This window comes from Marmota flaviventris, chromosome 1, assembly GCF_047511675.1.
Source record: "Marmota flaviventris isolate mMarFla1 chromosome 1, mMarFla1.hap1, whole genome shotgun sequence".
Lineage (NCBI taxonomy): Eukaryota > Metazoa > Chordata > Mammalia > Rodentia > Sciuridae > Marmota > Marmota flaviventris.
The window spans coordinates 86,641,032-86,662,351 of record NC_092498.1 but is presented as its reverse complement, the minus strand read 5'-3'; the positions used below and the strand labels follow the sequence as shown (position 1 = coordinate 86,662,351).

The window sequence follows — 21,320 nt, the reverse complement described above, 5'->3', positions numbered from 1 at the left end:
TAACTATAAATGTAAAAACTATGATTAAGGATGGAAATAAAAAGATAATTTTTAAAAACAAAGTGGAAGAGAGATATAGAGTACAGTTTTTGCATGCAATTAAACTCATTATCAGTTTAAAATAAATTGTTGCAAATATAAGATGTTTATGTAATCCCTATGGAGAGTACATAAACCAGAGAAAATACCTATAGGAGGAGAACAAAAGAAAAAGGTAATCATGCTTATTGAAAAAAAAAAGCAACAAAATACAAAAGACAGTAGAGGAGAGGAAAACCAGTACAAAATAATTAAAAAGAAATGCATAAAACTATTAGCAAAATGGCAATAGAAAGTCCTTCTCTGTCAATAATGACTTTAAATGTGAAGGGATTAAACTCCGCACTTAAAAGCAGAGAGTAGCCAAATGAATAAAAACAAGACCCACTATATTATGTCTAGAAGAGATCCACTTTAATCATAAAGACAAAGGATAAAAGTAAAAAGATATATATTTTTTTTAAAAAGTGCTTAAGTGGCAATCGAAACATAACAGGTTAGTCATACATGTATCAGACAAAATAGACTTTAACTCAATCATTCACAAGAGACTTTAAGAAGGACATTACATTAGGATAAAAGATTCAATTGACCAGAAAGATATAACTATTATAAATATATTCACAAATAACAGCAGACCAATCCAAATATATGAAGCAAACACTGACAGAATTGAAGGAAGACAGAAATAGTAACAATAATAGATTTCAATACCTCAGTTTTAACAGTGATCAGATCAACCACTGAATAGACGATCAATGAAGACACAAAGGATTTCAATACTATAAACTAACTGGACCTGATACATATATACAGAGCACTGCCCATTAACAGAAGAATACACATTCTTCTCAAACACACATGAAACATTCTATAGGGCAGACTACATTAGGACACAAGACTTACTACAGGCTGTAGGTGTAGCTCAGTGGTAGAGCCTTCAACTTCACAAAACAATAAGGCTTAATGGAACGTAAAAAACACATTTTCGGGGTTGGGGTTGTAGCTCAATGATAGAGCGCCTACCTTGCACATGTCAGGCACTGGGTTCAATCCTCAGCACCACATAAAAACAAAATAAAGGCATTGTGTCCATCTACAACTTTAGAAATTTTTTTAATAAACAAATACATTTTCTAGCACATCAGAATGAAACTTGAAATCAGTTTTAAAAACTGGGAAATTCACAAATATGTAGAAAATTAAACAGCATACTCAAGAACAATCACTAGATCAAATAAGAAATCATTAAGAGAACTTAGATCCAGACAGATGAAAACTAAAATACATCACACCAAAACTTATAGGATGCAACAAAAGCAGTACTAAAAGATTGTGTGGTATAAACATCTACCTTAAAAAAGACCTAATTTCTTTATGTCTCAAGAAACTTCAAAATTAGCAAAAGGAAGGAAATAATAAATCAGAGGAGAGAGTATACATAAAGGGAGAAGGGGAAATCAACGTAATTAAATATATTGTTTGGATATAAGGTGTCCCCCCCCCCCAAAGGTTCCTTGTGTAAGACAATGAAAAAATGTTCAGAATGAAATGATTATATATTGACAGCTATAATATACTTAAACAGTGGACTACCGACTGATGAAAGCTACATTACTGAAAAAATTTTAAAAGGATACAAATAAGTGGAAAGATAAATTCATGGACTGGAAGACAATATTGTTAAATTACTTTGAATGTTATTGACATTTTAAGTCTCAGGTTAATCCCTAGTGAAGTACCAGTTGTATTTTTTGCAGAATTAGAGAAAAAAAAATTCCCTGAACTCCAATTGGAAGTCTCAAAGGTTCCCAAGAGTTAAAACAATCCTGAGAAATACATATTTAACTGAAGGCCTTGTTGTGCCTTGCACTTCCTGATTTCAAAATATATTATACAAAGCTACAGTAATCAAAACAGTATGGGTATTGGCAAAACAGAAGACAGACCAACAGAACACAAGAGAGGGTCCAAAAAACAACCTTCACAAGTAAAGCCAAATGAACTTCCACAAGGGTACTAAAGCTACATAATGAAGAAAGGATAGTCTCTTCATCAAAAAAGGTGTTGAGAAAGTAGATTATCCACATATTAAACAATGAAATTAGACATTTACCTTAAACTATATACAAAACCTAACTCAAAACAGATTGAAGACCTAAGCAAAAAACCTGAAACTATAAAACTTTCAGAATAAAAACACAGGAGAAAACCTTTATGACACTGGTTTTGGCAATGCTTCTTAGATATGACATCAAAAGCACAGGCAACAAAAACAAGAATAAACAAGCAAGACTGTTATCAAACTTAAAAACTCCTGTGAAGCAAAAGGGAAAAAAAAAAAAAAAAAATCTTAACAGAGTGAAAAGGCCATATATCTGGTAAGGGGGTAGTATCCAGAATATGTATAAAGAATTTAGTTTGATTTAACCATTCCATGATATATACAAACATAAAATCATGCTGTACAACATAAATATACACAATTTTTATTTATCAATTTAAAAATAATTTCAAAACCAAACTCCTAAAGTTAAACCACAAAAATGTAATCTTAAATAAAACAAGCAAAGGACTTGAACAGACGTGTTTCCAAAGAAAATATACAAATGAAGGCCTAGAGGTGTAGGTCAATGGTACAGTGTGCCTAGCATGCATAAGACCAAAGGTTCAATCTCAAGCACCAGTTAAAAAAAAAAAAAAAAAGAAATAATACACATGGAGTAAGAACAAATGAAAAATTGCTCAACATCAACATCAATAATCATCAGGCAAATATAAATCAAAACAATGAGACATCAAATAACATTTGTTTCCTATATTTTCTACTATGGGAGAAGAAGAAGAAAAAATATCAGGAGTCAGGGAAAATGCAGAGAAACTGGGACCCTTACACTCTGTTAATGGAAATGGAAATAAATGATGCAGCTGCTATGGAAAACAGTATGAAGGGATTAAAAATGGAATTACCTATGATACAGCAATTCTACTTCAGGATATAAATCCAAAAAGAACTGCAAACAGGATCTTGGGGTTGAGAAGTAGCCCAGTGGTAACAGGGAAAACTGGTCCATTAGCATGCATAAGGCCCTGGGTTGATCCCCAGTACCACAACAACAAAAAAAAGAAAACAGGACCTTGAAGAGAGATTTGTCCATCTATTCCCATTGTATTATGCACAATAGCCAAGAAGCATAAGCAATCTAAATGTCCATTAAGGAATAAAATGTTTAATGATAATGTGGCAAATCAAAATCTTAATCATATCAAGAAAAACTTGAGGACATTAGTCTAACAAAATAAGCCAGCCACAAAAAGACAAATACTGCATGATTCCACTTATATGAGATATCTAAAATAACCAAACTCTTAGAAACAGAAAGCAGAATAGTGATTGCCAAGGTTCCAGGGGGGTGCGTTGTTGTTCAAGGAGGGCAGAGTTGTTCAGTTTCAGTTTTGCAAAATTAAAAGTGCTACAGAACTTTTGCATAACAAGGTGCATACAGTTAACACCATAGTATTGCACAGCTAAAAATAGTTAAGGTATTATATTTTATATATGTATTTTTTAAAGTTAAAAAAAAAAAAAATGGTGGCATGTGCCTAAAGTCCCAGCTACTCAGGGCTAAGGCAGAAAGATTACTGAGCCAGAAAACTCAAGATCCGTCTGCTGGGCAGGAAGAAAGGATAAGGGAGATGAGACTTGGGAGTTGGGGGGGAAATACATCAAAAAGATATTTAGTGGTATGTTTGGTCCTTGCGTGTTTTCTACAACTGAATCACAATAGCTTTGTCTATTTCTTAGGAGTAAACTAGAATGTTACACATTTGCCTTCCTGGACTGTTTTTAATTACCAGCATCCCATCTAAGAGAACACACACCAGTACTTTAAGAGGTTCCATGTATTCCAAGATGGACTGTTTGCACCAAAAACAGGTACTGAGCCCACCAAGAAGTCGAGGCAAGATAAAACCCAATTTTTTATTTCTATCTTAAATAAGAACTTCTTCAAACTCCTTTTGAAAAATAGACCAACAGTTTTTAGGTTACTCAGGGAAGGGAAATGTTGGGGAGAATGCATAAAAATAAATCCAGAAGTCTCTCAATTTGGAAAGATACAAAGAATAGGAAGGCTCCTTTGGGAAGTTATACTTTGCATCTATGCTCCCACAAGAAAGTATGTTAGAAATACACAAGATGGGCATCTAAAATTATGTAGGAGCCTATTTACAAGAATAATAAATCTTAATTAAAAGAGTCAACAGGGCTGGGGTTGTGGCTCAGGGGAAGAGTGCTCGCCAGGCATGCATGAGGTGCTGGGTTCGATCCTCAGCACCACATAATAAAATAAAGGTGTCTACCTACAACTAAAAAAATAAAATAAAATGTTTAAAAAAAAAAAAACAGTAAACAGCCAGGCACAGTGGTGCCCATAGCTCAGGAGGCTGAGACAGGAGGATCAAGAGTTCAAAGCCAGACTCAGCAACTCAGTGAGGCCCTAGGCAACTCAGTGAGACCCTATCTCTAAATAAGAATACAATATGAGCGGGAGATGTGGCTCAGTGGTCAAGTACCCCTGAATTCAATCCCTGGTACCAAAAAAAGGGGGTCAATAAATCACAAAGTGTTGAAACCACAGGTTGTTTCTTGTTTTTTCCTGGTCACTTGGTTAGAACTTAATTCTAAATGCTGCAGGACATTGTAATGCAAGGAAACTTCCCTTTTATTCCATCAGTAGCAAGAATAAAGAAAAGTATTGCATTTAGAATTGTAACATCAACTTAAACATTGAAAAACATAGGGAAGCCGGGTACAAAAAGTAAACAGACTTATCTACTCAGGAGCATCAAACAATGAAGGATTCAACAATATGAGCAATATTTACCCAATGCAGAACAAAAAAGAGACATTGACCCAGGCACAGTGGCACACACCTATAATCCTAGCAGCTTGGGAGGCTAAGCCCAGAGGATCAAAAGTTTAAAGGCATGATCATGTGTAACAATTAGAATTTAAAAAAAAAAAGAGTTTAAAGCCAGTCTCAGGAACTTATCAAGGACCTAAGCAACTAAATGAGACCCTGTCTCTAAATAAAATACAAAAAAGGGCCGGGGGTATCATTCAGTGGTTAAGTGTCTCTAGGTTCAATCCCTGGTCTACCTCCTCCCAATCCCGCCCCACAAAAAAGTTATAGAGCTGTACACAAGTAATCACAAATGACTAGAAAGACAGTAAATGATTTAGAAAGTTGAAGGAAAAGGTTGGTTTGTTTTTTTTTAATTATTGTTGTTTTTCAGGTAGAACTGGAGAAAATGGGGTTTTTAAAAAGGGTCTGAAAATTAAGACACAAACACCTTAAAGAAGATGAACCTCTTGATCACAGAAAAGAAAACCTAATGATGTTTCCAACATGTTTTATATTACTGTGTATTGTTATACTACTTCATGGTAATGTTTATAAAATTGAACTTAATGCAGAGACAAAGTTAGTACAAGCTATTTCCCAATCTGTTTAAAAAAAAAAAAATAAGAAGTACCTACATGGAAGACATATTCAGAAAGTTTTCTTACCTTAAATATACCAACCCAATCTTTTGGATGTGGATGGATGTATGGAGTTAAGGTATAATGACATTCCAGATGTGCATTTGGAAGATAACTCTTGGCCACATTTTGAAAGATGACATGAGCAAAGTTGGAAGTCTGCAATGGGACTTCTTGAAAGGATGTCATTGTAAATCTGAAACAAGTAATTCACATACATTAAATGATACCAGCTAAGAAATTTATACCTTCAAAAACAACTTTAAATGCAAATTCCATATTATAAATATTGAAACTGCTCCTTAAAATGTGATTAATATAAAAACATAAATTGAAAAACAACTAAGCCAATATGGCTCAGAAAGGTACATGGTGGTCAAAAAAAAAAAAAAAAAAAAATACAACTGCTTCTATTCCAACTAAAAGAAAATGAACTGGAGGTGTTAGTACACACAATGGCCCCTAGCAACAGACACTAAGAAAGAGAAATAGGGATAATTAAAATTCAGTATTTTATTGGCTACTGGTCAGTTAACTTTTCCTTTCTATATAGAATCCTTGGACTTTACCATCTTCCTCCCTAATCTAGCCCATTCCATCTCTCCCCCCTCTCTAGATTCTAGGCTCTTATAACTGAACCTGGTGGTAAACCTCTCTGTGTCTGCATTCTTACCCCATGTTTTGATCCCTTGGATCAGCATTTCTCAAACCTAGTTTCACATTAGAATCATCAGGACCCTTTAACAAGAAAAACAGATGCTGGACATGATGGTGGGCCCCTGTAATCACAGACACGGGCAAGATGATCACGGCAAGATGATCACAAGTTCAAGGCAAGCCTTGAAACTTATGGAGACTGTCTCAAAAATTTTTACAAAATTAATAGCCAGGTGTGGTGGCACACACTTATAATCAATCCCACAGACTCAGGATTCTGAGTCAGGAGAATCAAAAATTCCAGGACAGCCTCAGCAACTTAGCAAGGCCCTCTCTCAAAATAAAAAATGAAGGTTGTGGATGTGGCTCAGTGGTAAACTTTGGGTTCAATTCCCAGTACCAAAAAAAAAAAAAAAAAAAACTATAAAATTAAAAGGGCTGGGGGTGTAGTTTAACAGCAAAGCACTGCTTGTCCAATTTCCTATACCACAATAAATAATAAAAGAAAATAGTGGTGCATGCCTATAATCCCAGCAAGTCACGAAGCTGAGGCAGGAGGATCTCAAATTTGAGGCCAGCTTCAGCAATTTAGTAAGACCCTGTCTCCAAATAAAAATGGCCAGGATGTAGCTCAGTGAAATGTAGCCCTGGAGAGAAAAAAAAAAAAAGGTGATGACTTTCTGGGAGTGGGACCTGTGTGCATGTGTTTATATACATAAAATTCCTCCCTCCCCTACATCTCTAAGTAATTTTAACCCTAGATGCAGCCAAGATAGAGAACAGCTACTTAAGACTCTGACCCAACTCAACCATTTTAAGTCTTCACTACCACTCATTCATTTCCATAAATCCCAGACTCAACCAGCCTTCTTGTGTTCTGATAGAAGTTTGTCGAAATCTCTATATATGATATAAAGATCTCAGCTTTCTACTTGAAATAGCTCAGCTTATTTGTTCTTCTCTATCTAAACGAATTTCACCCTTTCATTCTGAGTTCAATGATCCTACCTTGACTTCTAATATTCAGGTGCCCTTCCATATATTTACTAATTAAAAATAAATATTAAAAATAAAAGTATACTATTGATGAAATACTGATAAAAATCTATTAAGAGACTGATGAATGCTCACTGACTTGATGAACACCAAGCATTAGATAGCAAATGGAACAGTGATGGTGGGTTATAAAAATTGTAAGAACCAAATGTTTTCCCTATTTTGTGCTCTACTTTTGAGAGAAAGGGAACAATTGGGGATTTACTTTTAAAAGCAACTTATGAGCCAAGCACTGTAGCACAAGGCCTATAATCCCAGTGACTCAAGAGACTGAGGCAGAAGGATGCCAAATTCAAGGTCAGCCTGGGCAATTTACCAAAACCCTGTCTCATAACAACAAAAAACAATTATTTTAAAGATAGGGAGTAGGGTGGCTGGGGATATAGCTTAGTGGTAGAGAACCCACCTAGCATACAGAACTCCCTGGATTCAATCCCCAGTACTGCAAAAAAAAAAAAAAAAAACAAGCAACCTACAGAGTATGTCACAGGCTCAGTATTATTATTTATTCTACCATACACATAGGAAATTATGATTGACCTTATAGCACTTGCTTCTGAGCTATTAAAACAGGAATCCCTGTAATAATGGGGGGAAAGAGCCAAGATTTTTATTAATCAAATAAATATAACTTACTTCACAACTCAATGAAATTCATATAAGGCAAGCACAGCAGACTCTTCTGGCTTCCCCTCTGCTTAGTATTGCTTTATCAAACAATATATCAGATATCTCATACAAAGACTGTCAATCATGATCCAGGAAGCAACTGTGATAAAACAGACTAGTTGTCATAGCCTCTCCCCACTTGATGTTTGCAAGGATTCCAAGGTGAAGCATACATTCAGTAACAATCCTTTACTAACAAAAGGACTTTACTACCAACAACCGTATTTCACAGGACTTAACTGTGAATACGCTCTGCCTGGAAACCTAAAGTCTTCAAGAAAATGAAAGTTAACTTTAAAAACATTGGGGAACTCTGCCTATAATAAGTAACTGAAGAGCACTACTATTTTATTTGGGTTGTCTGAACTAATCTGAGCTCCCCAGAAAGTCATGATACTAATGACCTGAACCACTAATAATCTTTTTACAAATCAGTGGCTTCACAAAAAAGAAAAAAAAATCCATGTTTCCAACCAGTTATAAAAAAGATACTACTGGTTATAAGATACCAACAAGAGAAACTATAGCTAAATCAATTGAACCAACATCCATTAGATAACAACCACAATTGAGTTAAGCGAATCTGTAATATTTTTCCATAAAGAAAGTGAGTATTTAGGTCTATTTGAGGAAGATATTCACTAAGGAGGAAATGAACTAGCTCACCATAAGCTTTCATTGTTTTTAATTAAAAGCTATTTAAGGATGAAACTCTTCCTTAAAATTTAAGTATCCTAAACTAAGCCAACACAGCTGTACCTACTCATAAATTAAGGCAGGTGTTTAAACTTTTGTTTAACCTCATTTTTTAAAATCCATAATCCAACCTTACACTTTTACTTCATTGTTTTTTAGGTATAAAATAGCAAGTGGGTATAGACATCTGTATTTAAATATGTAAATGTAAACAGATCCAAAGGAACTAAAAAAAATATATACCATATAGTCTGTACTCATGAGGGATGTGTGAAAGAGGACTTTAACTTTTAAATTTATCATTTGCATTCTACAAATATACATAAGTGAACTTTATTGTTCTAAATGACCAAATTAACATAAAATCTCATTTTTAAATCCTTCCCCAAAACTCAATAGAAAACACATTACACTTTAAACATATTCATGATGCTTATGTCTGAAGAGTAAGAAAATTTGTAATCACCCTATTAATAGCCTTCAATCTAGGGCTGGGGCAATAGCTCTTGTGGCAGAGCACCTGCCTAGCATGTATGAGGCACTGAGTTCGATCCTTAGCACCACATAAAAATAAACAAAGGCAGGGCTGGGGTTGTGGTTCAGCGGTAGAGTGCTCCCACTGCACCTGCGGGGACTTGGGTTAGATCCTCAGCACCACATAAAAAATAAATAAATGAAATAGAGGTATTATGTCCAACTACAACTAAATGAAAAAAAATTTTTTTTAAATAAATAAAGGCATTCTGTCCATCTACAACCACAAAAAAAATTTTTTAAATAGCCTTCAATCTCTCTCCAACACTCTAAAATTTAAATGCTATTATAATTATAGAAATATATTATAAGTCATTCCATTATCCTTGTTATTCATTTTTATTTTTATTAAATTATAATATAGGTTTGTTATTTTAAAAAAGTGAACATGGATGGATACAACCTGAAAATTACATCACAAATCAACTCATTTTAAATTAGTAAAATACAATTTGTAATTCCCATACAGTTCCTCTGGTTCACTCCTTCCACGGATAAGAAATAGAGTGAAATGATGAAAAGGCTTAGAGAAGTGCTGGAATTCACTGAGAATACCAAAGCCATGCATGCACATGGCCCAGTGGAGAAGCAATATGCAAAGTCACTGCATCACCTTGTGGTAATGCCTGGGAAGTGTAGCTTTGGGGGGGGGGGGGGTGTTGAAAAGAGGAAATACAGTATTTACACACAAAAGTGGAAACATGACATTCGTAATATCAAATTCTGCTTCCTATACTCTAAAATACATCTCCAGAAACAATACAGTAAAATAGCAAATGAAGAATAAGTAAAAATTTTCCAGTCAATAATTAAAAGACCAGATACACCTGGGAAGCAAAGTCCCTATCAGTTAGAGATACTCAACTAATTATAGAAGAAATGTCTTGATTTCTGGAATTTGTTTTAAAAATTCGGGGGGGGGGGGGATTGTGATGAAGAATATAACAGAACAAGATTGAAAAAATCTGTTCCATTTTACTGTTCATTCTTTTTGTACATGTCTGAGATTTTCCACAATAAAATTAGTAAAACCAAAGCAAACAGAGAAGCAGACTAGCTGAAAATGTAGCTCAGTGGTAAAGTACTTGCCCAGCATTTGAAAAGTCCTAGGTTCAATCCCTAGTACTGAAGAAAAAAGAAAAGAGGGTAAGCAACAGACCAGTAGTAAAAACTCCATGTGTCACTTAATGCAGTAGAAACACTATGCACTTTTTAATATGAACACTTAGAAGTATCATAACTCAAGTAGTGTTAGGCAGAGTTAGCAAAAGTTTTCAAAATCTTCATTTTAAAAAAATGTGAACCTTTAGAAATTACTTCCAAACTTCAGTGATGGAGGACACAAAAACATCTAAATGGTTAAAATATCTAGCATTCAAAGTTTCCAATTACTCCTAATTAAGCTCAAACACTGAGCTGTATTACAGACCTCTACTCCAGAAAATACTGTTTTCTGGAAGGCTAAAGCAAAGCCCCCAGTGTATTAATCTGGGCACTTGCAAACATTCCAATCTCCATAATCCTTTACAACTGAGTGCTTAGATTGCCCACATCACCCACACTACTTATTTACCTTTTAAATTTCTTTTTCTAAGTTGATTTCTAAAATGCTATGGCCTTGGCCCCTAAATATTAGGGGAAAGAAAACTTTTAAAGGTTTACTTTTAAAACTTTTTCTTCTAAAGGTTTATTTAGGACAAAATAAGCTTTAAAAAGCCAGAATGCATAAGGTCCAAATTTTACAGAGTGATACACATGGCTGCAATCCTAACTGTAAAGAGAGGCCTGCAGTTTAAGAATGTGGTGACTAGAAAACAAATAGTACAATAAGTCGTTCTTGAAGCTAAACAGATTGCAAAAAAAAAATCATAATAATTATCTAGCTTCATAAATCATTCCAAGTTTAATCAAATAATCCTTCAAGAAATTAAGTTTACCTTTAAGAAGAGAAGAACAAAGGGAAGAGTTTGGCCTTAGTTCCTCTTCTATACCTGAAGGGCACTTTGAGGACAATCAGCCCACTTTAGATTAATGTTATTCAAATGATATTTTTAAATGCCTTTGGAATTGAGCACCAAAATTATATTTAGTAATTGCTCATTCACAATTCGTATAAATTTTGCCAGAACTGAAAGATTAAGATGTGCCCACCTAAATCTAACATTTAGATTTATAATTCATAACCACCCTATAAAACTTAAAATCTAATATACGAACAAAGTCAAATGTCACAGCGTTTCCGAACAAAACTGTTATCAACAACGGATAACATATTTCTCTGTTGCGAAATAGAGAAATAAACACCAGGTAAATTAACAGATTTCCCGAGCAAGGAGTGCCAGTCAAGACTTGTCCACCACCTGAAGACCTGCAGGGTGTCTGGTGGGGAGGGAAGGCAAAGGAGGGAGAGTTATGATACACACAAAAGTTGACTAAGAAAAAAAAAAAAGTGACTGTCTTCAAAAGACTTCTTAAAAACCTCTTCAAGCACCGAGAAGAGGGGGCCCTTTACAAACAGATTAAGAGCTAAATTAATCCGGAGCCCAGGTGAAGTAGGAAATCAGGCCAAAACAGCTAACCACGCCCGCTGGCCTCAAATGTAGGCGGCGCAAAGAGTCTCCGCCTCCTCCTCCACTGGCGACTCAAACCAAAACAGTTGGGATTTGCTCTGCAGAGGCACACTCAAGCGTCCTTGCCGGGCCCGCCTACTTGTTTTCCCTGTCTAACCTACACACACTACCCTCAAAACAGCCACCCGAGAGTTGAGTCTTGGACACAAGGGTCTCCGCTCCCCAAGGGGTCACCGGCGTCGCTAGCCCGCAGCCAAATTGCCCGGTCGCCAACCCAAAACCGCAAAGGCCTAGCCCACCGATTCCCCACTTCGTGAGGCGGCCCCACTCGCCTTTCCAACTCCAAGGCTGCCCCGAGTCGCCCACGCACCCGTCACAACCACCTTCCGGGTGGGAAGAACCGTCCTTGGGAAGGAAAACATCGTTATATGGTAGCTTAGTCTCCACGAAGACCATTTCCAAGACCCGCCAGGCCCCTAGATTCTAGGGACTTTGGCGGGGAGGTGGGGGCGGAATGTAACTAGAGCCGCAACAAGACTCCGGGGGGGGGGGGGGGATCCGCCCCGCACGACCCGGAGCGGGCCCGAAAGACACCTTACCCAGGGAAGGGTTCCCAGGCGGAGGGGGAAATGTTAGACTGGTTTCCAATCCGGAGCCGCCATCAGCCGCCTAACCTCTTCCGCCACCACCACCTCCACCTTCCACCCACCGGCTACAGTTCCCCTCAGAGCCGAAAGCCGGCGCCACGTCACTTCCGCCCACGGGGCAGCCCCTTCCGCCGCCGGCGCCATGCAAGCTTGGCCCGCCCAGCCTGCAGCAACGCCCCCCACCTCCGGTTCCTTGCGCCCGGCCTCCTTGGCCTGGTATCTCCGGACCCTCAGCAGGCCCTTCAGTACCTTTTGTCCCTTGCGGCTGCTACTCTCCTTCCTTTGGTCTTGGCCTTTCTGTCAGTGACCTATTCGCAACAAAACAGGATCCTTTTAAACTTAAAGTAACTTACTAGCGAGGTGGAAAGGGTCGCCCATAGGCTTGTAGGACACTACCTTGTCACTGCCTGTATCATACAAACCTAAGTCGCCTGTTTTATAGATAAGGAAATAGCCAGAGAACACCAAAGCTTTCTCCCAGCTCCTGGCTGTCTTGTGCTTTTTTGAACCACGATGTGTTTCTTCATTGTAAAAACCTGTTTCTCTTGGAAGCTAAGCTTTTATATTCTCATACCCTGATTCTATTCCCCGTCAGTCCGCCAGTGGTTTCTTTCCACCACATTTCTGTGAAATGTTAACATATATATATATATATATATATATATATATATATATATATATACACACACACATATATATATACATACACATACATATACATATATACATATATATACAAATATATACATACATACACACACACACACATATATATATATATATACACACACATACATACATTATCTTGTGTGCATGAATTTTGTCCTGTGTTTCTGTTTAATTATAATTTCTAAAATCACTTTTGACTGTTATATATCCTACCTTCCTGTTTCAGGCTTTCAGTTTGAGTCCTAACTACACGTAAACAAGTATTTTCTATTAGAATTCTTCATATTCCTGTGTTGCCATAAAAAATCCTGATAAAATTTGCAATATCATCAGTAAAGAAATATAATAAATTAGTTCACATTAAATCTTGAAACACCTAATAAATAACATAAAAAAAAATCCTCTTCCGAGTACTTGCATCTTTGCTTCCAAATATTTGAGATGACACTAGTTTCTATAGCACAGGTCTTTAGTATTTGCTGATTGATTTGTTTCTGATGTTCAGTTATTGAAATCAGAAAAAATGTTTAATACAAACTGAAATGATTAATGTATTTTGTGTAGGTATTTTTATATTTTTTTATTCTTAATTTCCAGAATTTTTAGAACTTATTTTACCCAGGAAGCCCTTTGTTTTAGAATTTTAACTTGCTCTATTCCTTTTAATAATGGTCTCTTGAATTTTTATACGATATTTCTCCCAGAAAGATAAAATATATCCTCATGTTATTTAACTGAATTTTTTAAAAAATAGTCTGTTGTATGTAATGGCAGTGAGATGAAGATCTACAATTCCCTATACAAAATCTTTCTGCCAGATGAATTTTAGAACTCAGAATTTTGCAGACTTTAGAGAATTATAGTTTATATTACATGATATCCTACAGGGCCTAGGAGAAGAAACCCATAATCAAGGTAACATGGGGATGGTGAAATTATAAATATCACACTAAGTAGGATTAATGAAGCATGTAGTCTCATTTCAGAGCAGGTTTTTCAGATCAGGTTTTTCCAGTTTGCCACCTTGACTCTAGGTAAAGTCAAGTTTTAATGGCAAACAGGTCAGGACAGGTTTTGTCACCAATGTTAATAAAACATTTGATTTTCTATGTTTTAGGGGAAGTTCAGAATGGTAAATAAGGGAACACAGAGCTGTTCAAAGAATTATTGGGAAATCAATCATTGAGTAACTCAACAATTTTTTCAGAACAATTATACTTTCAGGAAGTTGTCCTAACTTACCACATATATGTCTTTTATGTTTTGATTAGGAAAATATGTTGATTTGATCATAAAACATGCTGTTCCTTTATTTGAAGACTTATGTAAGGGGAATAAGAAATGAATCCTTGAAAACTGAAATAACAAGTACAAAATGAATAGTAAGATTATTCAGAGATGGGAGAAGTCAGAAGAGACCTGCTTAGCAGTACACTTTCCATTTAACTTCAATCTTAGAAGTAGGCCTAAACTGTTAAGTTAGGTAAAAGAAGTCAGCAGAACACTTCTCCATCAAAATGTAGGAACTCAGGCAAAGGAATCAGGTAGGAAGAAGACTTACATAAAATAATAATTCCAGTTTATGGAATACACTGTGCTTTCCAGGCACTATACTAGGTACTTAATTGACGCCACTCCCCACAGCAGTCCTGTAAGTTAAAATCCTCATTTTGTAGAGGAATATAGGCTCAGAAGTTAAGTAACTTGCAGTTAATCACAAAAGAGAAAGAGGGAGAGAGAACACAACTTGAATTTGAGTCTGACTCCAAAATTCATGTATTTCCCGTCATGCCATGCATCTCCTTGGTAAGTGTTTTTTGTTCATATACTGTGTGGTCTGGGAAAAACAGAATAAAGCATGGATTCGTCCCTAAAGTTGCTTAAAATCTGGTTAAGATATTTATTACAATATTGTATAGTTGTTAAGTTGTAGGAAGTGGACTCTTAAAAACATTATTTCTACTTTATTATTACTACTGAATAATTTTGAAATTAGCAAGATTTTGTGAGAGACTGCTCTCTAAGATATGAAAGATTAACAGGAGTTGAAGAGGTAGAGAAACTCTTGCTTGGGCAAAATTATATAATTTAAGGAGCATAAGTGGGACAATTAGGTGGCATACATGGATTGAAATTTAACAAATGAATTCAAATAGGCATGTTTTATTAAAAATATCATCACTGGTTTGAAAAAGCCAAGCAAATGAGTTGTTATCTTTTGGAACAGTGTATTTTCTTGGAAGTGTCGTGTATAAAAGATCACATTTGCTATAAATGATTTTCATTAAAAAATACATCTGAAAATCTTTTTTTTGTTAAGGGGGTTTTAAAGATGGAATTTAAATAATCATAGACTTTGAACAGGCAGAGAAAAAAATATAAACCCTCTAAAACAGGGTTATTTTCTATTTAACCTTGCTGTTAGATGTTATCAATGTACTCCCTGCTCCTTTTTGCTTCCCAAACATTACCTACCCAGATGCTTGTTAAAACACGGACCCTTTGGGGCTGGGGTTGTGGCTTAGTGGTAGAGCACTTGCCTAGTATGTGCAAGGCCCTGGGTTTGATCCCCAGCACCAAATAAAAATAAATAAAATAAAGGTATTGTGTCAAACTACAACAAAAAAATAAATTAAAAAAAAAAAGGTTCATGCTATTCAGTCTCCACCTTCTCTCCCTGTAGTTGTCCTTGACTGATCTCCAAGTCACTCTTCCTCATTTATTGAATACTATCACCTAATGCATCTCTATCACAAGACCTTCAATTTCTACTTGGGTAAAATTTAAAAAGACAACATTCTAGCCTTTTAATTTCTTGAATCCCTCATCTCCATTTTATTCACATTATTTCTGTGATCACCCTTTGGGCTTTGTCATCACCTTTAAAATCAAGCATCCTACTCTTTGGCCACAACCTCCTTTTCTTCTAACTTGTTTATTCAAAGATGCCCACTAAAACTATGTTTCAGCCTCATCAGGATCTCTAATCAAATAAGCTTTCTTTTTTTAATACCTCCCTCTCCAATTTAGAGTTCATGGACTATCATTTCATTACCCTACCCTATTCTATACCTATCCTGAACCATTACATTTCACTTCCAATACCCTAAATTCTGTTGACTTCCTAACTTGCACATTAAGTGTAATTTTCTCTAACAAACATGTTACAGACTGTGTTCGTCATATGCTTTACCACTAAAGATTATGTCTGGAATGCTTAGCAATAATTTTGAAGTTAAAATTGAGTGTCTGGGGAAGTTTCTTGTATTATCGAAGAAACTATAATTTATGATACTAAGAAACAACCTGCAAGGGTTTATACTTGAGTAAGAACTTTGCCCCAACTAGTTCCTAAGAGAGTTCTTTGTTCTTGTGCAATTTAAAGGTCACTGGGATTTTCTCTAACCTCTTTTCTTTATCTTAATGAGAAGAGTAATAGCACTTTGCTTTGTGTGCATGTATGTGCCTGGGAGTGCGCAGAGAGGGTTACTGGGGATTGAACCCTGGGGCTCACACATGCTAGGCAAGTAGGGATATAATGAGTTATATCCTTAGCCCCCTTTTATTTTTTATTTTGATACAGGGTCTCACCAAATTGCTCAGGATGGCCTCAAACTTGAGATCCTCCTTGGCCTCCAGAGTAGCTGGTATTAGAGGCATGTATTCCCTCTCCCTATAGTTCTTTGCTATTTTGAGATACTTAAATTCAACAAGTTTCTTCCCTTTCAGTGTTCCTTTTTAAATAACTTCCTTTCATGAGTCACTTGTATATCAGTGGTAATTAAAGTTATTAAGAAAATGTTATTAAGATAATCTTAAAGTATATTTGAACAAAGGCTATATCAAAGAGTTAAGTTGAAATGTGTGTTATTTCCGCAGATGTCAACACCTCCCACCTTCTCAGGAACATACATGATCTCTTTTTTATATTCAAGCCCTGCATTGCCACTGGATCTTCCCCATTGTTTTCTAAAACATGCTCAAGTCTCTTTCATTTAAACATTTAAAACTTCCCCTGCTATGAATTTCCCTCCAGCTGCTACTGTCTTTTGTCTTCACCTTCGCAATCAAACTTCTCATATCTAGAAAGAATTGTCTGTACTGAGCTTCATTATTTCCCACCCATTTCACCCCACTTCATTCTGGATGCTGCCTCCTCTTACCAAAACAACTTTCATTAAGGTCATAAAAGTACAAAATGTGCTCCAAAGAGATAAATCCATCTTAATATTTATGCACTTCCTTTTTTTAAAATCAAGAATTGAACCCAGGTGCAATTAGCCACTGAGCCACATCCCCAGCCCCTTTTTTGTATTGTATTTAGAGACTGGGTCTCACTGAGTTGCTTAAGGCCTGGCTAAGTTGCTGAGACTGGCTTTGGACTCCCAATCCTCCTGCCTCAGCCTACCAAGCCACTGGGATTACAGGTGTGCACCACCACACACAGCTCATACACTTCCTTTGGTGCTCACCTGCAGGCTGACATGATTTTCCTAGAACTCAAGAGATCCATAGAAAAGAATGTGAATTTTATCCACAATTGGAAAATTCAAATATTCACCAGATTGATAAGCAGGGTACTACAGAAAACATTAAAATATTCCTGAGGTACCTAATATTTGGAGGAGGAGAGGGAACTTGAGGATGCTTGTCATGCCCGTTATCAATGTTGTGCACAGAGTTCTAACTCCACTCTTGTTGCCTTCTCTGTGAAATGCAGTTTGGTCCTTTAAATGTTTTTCCTTTGCTAGCTGGTACAATGTTGAGCTTCATTAGTCAAAAGTACAGAAGGGACCCTGCAAAAGGAAAGAATTTGCTTCCTGGTTCCTGCGTACTCCCTCATCAGATTCCTGCAATACATGTTGCTTCTCCAGTGTTCAGCTACTATACCCACTCAGCTTTCCCAGTGTCCTGCTCCTGCACTGTGGGGGACTTCTTCAATTGCCAATCCTGGTTTTGCACAGCACCTAGCAGCACCCAGCACCTAGCAGCTCGCTCAAACCAGCCCCACTCCCACAGATCCTTGATTCTCCCTGAGCAGCGTTGTGTTGGCATGCCTCCAATGCAATGCAGCTCCAAGAACAACTTTCCCCAGAATCTCAGAGTGCATATTTCCAGCAAGTTCCAGAAAGTCTGTTTCCAGCAAGATAAAGAAGACAAATTTCCAGCAAGTTCTAGAGAGTGGATTTCTGTCAAGTCCACCAACTGAGTGACACAAGGACTTTGCCTTGAGATTTCATTCAGTGACCCCCAACATGCCCTCTCCAAGTCTTGGATTTCAGCTCTGGGAGGTACTCTTGTTTGTGAACTGTATCTCAGCTCTGGAAGTAGTGTTTGCTCCTTATATTTCCTATTCTTATATTCTTTAGAGTTCCCTTTATTCCTACTAGCCTCAGCCAGATACAGCAAAGAAAAAAGCTTTTACTTTTTCAAATCACTGTGTGGTTTCTCTCTACTGATTGGACCCAGACTGATACAACCCTTCCTTTAGCTTCATAGGTAGAACCTGTCTTATTTTTTCTTTCTTCCCCTTAAGCTTAATGAGTTAATTTATTTCTGACCAGCTAGAGTTATTGCCATGTAGCCTTTTGATGTACTACAATTTTGTACTGCTATTTGATGTTAATTATGATGTATAGGAGCTAGAATTTCTTCCGTAACATATAGTTTAGGTTGTAGAATTCAATGAACAATGATTTATTGCCATTTATCATTCAGTTTAATTGATGAAAGAAATGCCTTTATTCCCAGAAGAGACTATGACTGTGCTGATTTTGTAACAAGGACAAAAGGAAAAATGAAATGATTACTAAGACTGAGCATCTTTACAAGGCGATTTATATTTTTTAGTTAATTATGAAAATTGACTTTTGAGATTATTTAGTGTGATATAGCAAGTTCTAAGACAATCTATGGGTAGACCAAATCTCCTTTTCTGAATTCTTCCTGTCTACACCTTTCCCTCCCTTTCAGGTACCTTTCCCAGACTCAACAGTCCATATCCTGCAGCAACACGCACTCTTATCCAAGAAAAAGAAAAGAAACTGATTCTCAACACTAACCTCTGTGACTATGAGGCACTTGATGCAAGTATGATGGGCTCAAAATAAGATTGACTGACATATAGCAGAAAATCTGTCATGCCAAGCTTCCACTATCAGCGGAGAGGATCTACCTATGCTTTTAAAGCCCAAATTCTGTCATTATAGGAGAAACTTCTCTCACTCCATATCGTGTTCTAGCTCCTAGTTTTCTTCTTCCTTTCCCAACTAGACTTCTTTAAAGAACAATCTATGTGACATCATAATATATTTGATATACTATTCTATTTTTTCATTGTATCTTCTCCCTAAAGTTGGCCATTTTGCCAACTCTCCCAACCTTTTCCCCTATAAACCAATTGGCTTGTTGCCTTGGAGAAGGGACAAAGTAGGAAAATCTTTATGGTTTTAGGTTCCAAAAGTTCAAAGTCTGATATGGAGAGATTTAGGCTATAGGAAAAATAATGGCTTTAGGAGAAGCTAGGGGCAAGGGATATATAGATGGAGGGAGAACAGGCAGCATCCTTCCTCTCCCCCAGCTCTAGAAACAGATTTGGCTGGGGCAGTACCACACACACCCTTTCTAACCTTCCTGGCCTCCAAACATCTCCATTCTTTTCTTAGTAATGAGTAATATTCCAAAATTCTGGGAAAAAAAACTAGAATTGGGGTTCTCAAAACGGAAATAGAATTGATGGGATGTATTAAAATCTGTATTTCTTTACAGACTTGAGTTGTAGGCTAAAATTTGTACTGCTCCATGTTCATTTATCCTTGCCTCCCCAGTTTTTTGCTGACCATTCATCCTTTACTCCAGGCAATTTGCTCAACCCCCACCAGTCCACTAAGAATTCCCATAATGAAGTCATCAATAACCCTCTATTTCCTAACCCAGTCTTCAATCCTCAGAACTTACCCCACAAAATTTTCAATTAGATGTTGAAAGTACTGATACACTCTTTCTTTCTTTTTTTTTTTTTCCCTTGGCAATGTGGAGATTGAACACAGGGTCTTGCACATGCTAGGCAAGTGAACTACCACTAGGCTACATCTTCAAGTCTTTTAAATTTTATTTTGAGACAGGGTGTCCCTAAATTGCCCAAGCTGGCCTTGAACTTGGGAGCCTCCTGTCTCTGCCTCCTGAATAGCAAAGACTACAGGCATGCACCACCACCATGACTACTCTGTCCTTCTTGAAATTTTTTCCTATTCCACCTCTGTGAAACAATCACATACTACTCTCTATTTTATTTCTTTGAATAATCCTTAATTCCATTTAGTATTCTAACTTTGTAGTTACATTATTAAATCTGATCTTCCTCAAAGCCTAGGCTTTAGTTTATTTAGCTTTAAAATTTTAAACTATTACTATTGTTATATATTTTCAACTGCCAAATATATTAATACTTTTGTTACAGCTTCCCTAATCCAAAAATCTAAAATCTGAAGCACTCCAAAATCAGAAACTTTTTGAGTGCCAATGTGACATCACAAGTGGAAAATTCCACCTCTGATCTCATGTGTTGAGTCTCAGCCAAAAAGCAGGTACACTAAAAATATTTATAAAATTACCTTCAGGCTTGTATATGAAACATAAATGAATGTTGTGCTTAGCTGTGGATCCCCTCTCCAAGATATCTCACTGATATGCAAATATTCCAAAATCCAAAAATTCCTAAATCTGAAACACTTCTAGTCTCAAGCACTTTGGATAAAGGATTATCAACTTTGTAATACCTACCAGAGGTATATATCCAGCAGTGGCTTTTTTCCTGACATAAGTATTACATAAACTTTACTACTTAGATGTCACATGCATATCTTAAATCCATCATTTTTTTTAAAAAAAGAATTTCCCATCCTTCCTTCACCTCTTATCTCACATTTTATCTGTATTCACCTTCCAGACCAAGCAAGGTCCTGGCAGGAAAGCGATGACACACAAACAAGAAGTCACTGATAAAAGTTCAATGAGGGAACTGTTCAAGAGATCCAATAAGGGTTCTCTTATTGGAAGGTTTAAGCAGTCAAGGGGATGAATTTATGACCTGAATATGACAAAAGCTGTGATCATAGTCATGACCGAACTCTGGCCTTTCTCCCTGATGTCTTGCTCATAGCACCCATTGGCCAAATCCACCTTGAAGCCAGAGATCAAAGGAGCTCAAGGATTTGATCCATAGAAATCAGCTTCCTG

The 21,320-nt window shown here is 36.6% G+C and overlaps 1 protein-coding gene across 3 annotated transcripts in view; it reads right to left on the bottom strand.

The window, feature by feature from the left end:
* Tax1bp1 (Tax1 binding protein 1) overlaps positions 1-12,503 on the bottom strand; it is a 69,936-nt gene extending 57,433 nt beyond the window's left edge. For 2 of the 3 annotated variants that reach the window (XM_027939615.3, XM_027939616.2), the window contains exons 1-2: positions 12,366-12,503; positions 5,612-5,780 (exon numbers count right to left, since the gene is read on the bottom strand). In XM_027939615.3, coding sequence (XP_027795416.2) covers positions 5,612-5,773 — 162 coding nt within the window. In that variant the 5' untranslated portion in view covers positions 5,774-5,780; positions 12,366-12,503. Of the gene's footprint in view, positions 1-5,611; positions 5,781-6,763; positions 6,889-12,365 lie in introns of all 3 variants that reach the window. The other variant, XM_071613922.1, reaches the window with a different exon arrangement.
* Between the last annotated feature and the right edge of the window lie 8,817 nt (positions 12,504-21,320).